The 3,389-nt window shown below is 36.8% G+C and overlaps 1 protein-coding gene across 1 annotated transcript; it reads left to right on the forward strand.

The window, feature by feature from the left end:
• The first annotated feature begins 356 nt into the window (after nt 1-356).
• Nucleotides 357-3,214, forward strand: LOC145068517 (protein decapping 5-like). Its single transcript, XM_079015489.1, has 8 exons — nt 357-701; nt 1,134-1,234; nt 1,352-1,426; nt 1,525-2,112; nt 2,180-2,251; nt 2,336-2,533; nt 2,624-2,737; nt 2,814-3,214. Exons 1-8 carry the CDS (start codon nt 554-556, stop codon nt 3,015-3,017), a joined length of 1,500 nt encoding a protein of 499 aa, XP_078871615.1. The 5' UTR covers nt 357-553; the 3' UTR covers nt 3,018-3,214.
• The last annotated feature ends 175 nt before the right edge of the window (nt 3,215-3,389 follow it).

Genomic DNA, 3,389 nt, shown 5'->3' on the forward strand with positions numbered 1-3,389 from the left:
AATAAAACCATCAAATTTTAGCTAAGCCAAAGATCTTTCTACATTAATCTGTTACTTTTGGAGATTTTTCCACTATCTCGCCTCTCCCACTTAACTCAACACCCGTATTTGGCCGTATTTGAGATCAAACTTATTTTCATCACGGCTTTCATCTCCTTTGAAACTAATATAAAAGGCAATAATACCAAAACAACAGATAACACTAAAACCACAAAAGAATCCAAGCTTTTTTATGACCAATGTCATGACTATTTTATGGCAACGATGACTTGAAATCTTTTAACATTAAAAAGAAAAAAAAAAAAAAAAAGACATCCCACTTAATTAAGATAAGCCAATTGTAGCAAAAAGGTTCGATTTGCGAATCTGCGCCTCGAAGTCGATAAACCAAAAAGAGCCCAAAAGGGAAAGCATGTAAGCGCAAGGAACTGCAAGAAAACCCTAACCATTATCTTTTACAAAACACAGAATCACTTCAAGCAAGTCAAGGAATTGAATCTCTCTTTTCTCTATCTACACTTCCCTACTTTGAAGTGTGTAGAAACGGAAAATCATGGCGACAGAAAGTTCTAGATCGACAAGTTCGTCAGCCGATTCATATATCGGAAGCTTGATTAGCTTGACTTCCAAGAGTGAAATCAGATATGAAGGCATTTTGTATAACATCAACACTGAAGAATCCTCAATCGGATTGCGTAACGGTATCCATTTCAATCCGATCTTTTTTTTTTTTTTTTTAAATGTCTTTCGGTTCTTCAATTGTGTTTTTTCTTCTTAAATTCTGTTGTGAGTATGGTTATAGACTTGTAGAAACGAAATAGATCGTAATTCGCATAAGTGAACTCCTTGCCAAGTTTCGTGATTAGGTTTTTTTCTATATGTTAACATAAATTCGAACATGAGGATAGACTTGTTTCGCTTCTGTTGCTGCATTCAAGTGTGCAAATGCTTACTAACGAGAGACGTCAATCAAATTGATTGCTTGGAACTATAATTCTTCTGCCTCTATAACCAAAATTTAGTAAATTATCACAGCATACCATGTCAATTTCTAACTTCCTCAACCTCTGCATCATTGGACTCCATTAACGGAGTAAGTAATTACTTATTATATATTATATATCAATTTGCAGTAAGATCATTTGGAACTGAAGGAAGAAAAAAAGATGGCCCCCAACTCATGCCTAGTGACAAAGTTTACGAATACATATTGTTTCGTGGAAGTGACATCAAGGTAAAGCTGTTGAATTTCAGTTTATTGTAATAATTCCTATCTTTTTAAAGAACTTCATAGTTCATAGCTCTTTCTTTTAAGAAGGAACATCTTTTAGCTAGTTATTTTCTTTTACAGGATCTTCAGGTGAAATCATCTCAACCTGTTCAGCCAACACAACCTATGATAAACAACGATCCCGCCATTATTCAGGTAATTTATAAATTATATAACAACCCGAATATATATATATATATATTTATTTTCATTTAATTATTTAAATTATTAAAATCTTGTTACTCTTTACACAGTCTCACTACCCTCGACCACCTCCATCATCTTCTGCTCCTACCAACACTTTGCCTGATCTTAGTATCCAAAATCCACCAACTTTGCAATGTGGGCCCCCTTTATATCCACCTGGCCCAAATTTAGGATCGTGGGCCCCAATGCCACCTCCTCCAAATCCAAACACTACTGGGCTTCCAATGCCAATGTATTGGCCCGGATTCTATACACCTCCAAATGGGGTCCCACAGCTGCATCAACAATCTTTAATACCACCACCACCACCACCACATATGCAGTATCCCAGTTATAACGGATCCTTGCCAGGTGGCACCTCAAACATGTCTAATTCCGTGGGTCCCACAGCACCCATGGAACCATTACCTACACCATCACTTGTAACTCCAGGACAGCTGCTTCAGTCTGGAGTTACAAGTGCTGTTGTTTCATCTCAAGTCACAAAGACTGTTCATAAGGATGTGGAAGAAGTTGTCCAGGTGGCGCCTACATCATCATCATCGGAATTGGAATTGGAATCATCTATTCCGATTCCGGTTCCAGCTCAGCCTCCGATATTACCTTTACCACCTCAAGCACGTATCACCCCAAAGGTAGGTAATTTTTTTGTTTTGTAAATGTTTAATTTTTTTTTAATTATTAATAATAATATTGTTTTAGGTGAATGGAGGTTCTTACCAGAATCGACAGAGTTATAATTACAGAGGGCGTGAGAGAGGCAGAGGATATGGGGTAATTTTTCTGTTCCAGCCTCTCATTTTACAAAACTTTTCAATTACATCCCTATTTTGAAAAAATTGTTCATTTATGATCCAGGGGTCACGATCTGTGGTTAAATTCACTGAGGAGTTTGATTTTAATGCAATGAATGAGAAATTCAACAAGGATGAAATTTGGGGAACTTTAGGAAAAACGAATGATGGAAATTTGAGTGCTAATGATGATGATGATGATGAATATGAAGATGAGAATGAAAATGGAGCTGATGTACATGTATCAAAGGTGGAAGCCAAGGTAAGTTTCCTATCTTACCCCTTCTTAGACCTTAGTCCATGAAAATTGCAATGTTTATTTTAATGTTTGACTATTTGATCGATAATACAGAGTGGTGTTTATAGCAAGGATGATTTTTTCGATATGTTATCTTGCAACTCACTTGACAACCAATCAAATAACGGAAGGACACGGTTCTCTGAGCAGATGAAACTCGATACAGAGGTAAACTAAACATTTGTGAGGGGTATTTTCGTCTTTTGGCATGCTCATGTGCTTTGTAACTTTTGTTTGGTGATAGACATTTGGAGAATTCTCTAGATACCGAGGAGGAGGTAGAGGTGGGCGTGGGGGATACCGGGGAGGAGGAGGTTATTCACGAGGTGGTGGTGGTGGTGGTTATGGGCGGGGAGGAGGAGGTGGTTATTATGGTTATGGGCGGAGAGGGGGCGGAGGATACAACAGCTATGGTGGAAGAAGTCAAAATCAAAATCGTGATTGCTAATAATTGTTGTAGATATAACAAAAGGCATGAAGGTGTTTTAGAGTGTCTGTAATGTTTCAGTTGTTTTTATGGAAGGGAAAATGAAAGGAGGATATATTTGTTTGTATGTTAAAGTGTTTAGTTTCCCTCCCTTTCAAACTATAGGTTGATTATGGTGGAGGTTTAATTTTTATAAACAAGTGGTAGGTTGGGTTTTATTCGGTGTGTTTTTACTTTTTTGATTAAGGTTTACAAGTTTTAGAATGCGAAGACAAGTATGTTCATTGACTAATCCAACTACAAATCCCATTTTTACTTCATTTTCAATCCATACCACTTGAACCCAACATCATTTTGGTGTAAATTAACAATAATACTTGTATAAATATTCAA

This window comes from Lactuca serriola, chromosome 8 (genome assembly GCF_051521515.1).
Source record: "Lactuca serriola cultivar US96UC23 chromosome 8, Lser_US96UC23_V15, whole genome shotgun sequence".
In the NCBI taxonomy this organism is placed as follows: Eukaryota; Viridiplantae; Streptophyta; class Magnoliopsida; order Asterales; family Asteraceae; genus Lactuca; species Lactuca serriola.

Bases quoted from the DNA above. Each gene is read 5' to 3' on its own strand.
- LOC145068517 (XM_079015489.1), top strand. From the start codon at position 554: ATGGCGACAGAAAGTTCTAGATCGACAAGTTCGTCAGCCGATTCATAT. The intron at 702-1,133 runs GTATCCATTTCA...ATCAATTTGCAG, and splicing joins CTCAATCGGATTGCGTAACG to TAAGATCATTTGGAACTGAA. The intron at 2,738-2,813 runs GTAAACTAAACA...GTTTGGTGATAG, and splicing joins AGATGAAACTCGATACAGAG to ACATTTGGAGAATTCTCTAG.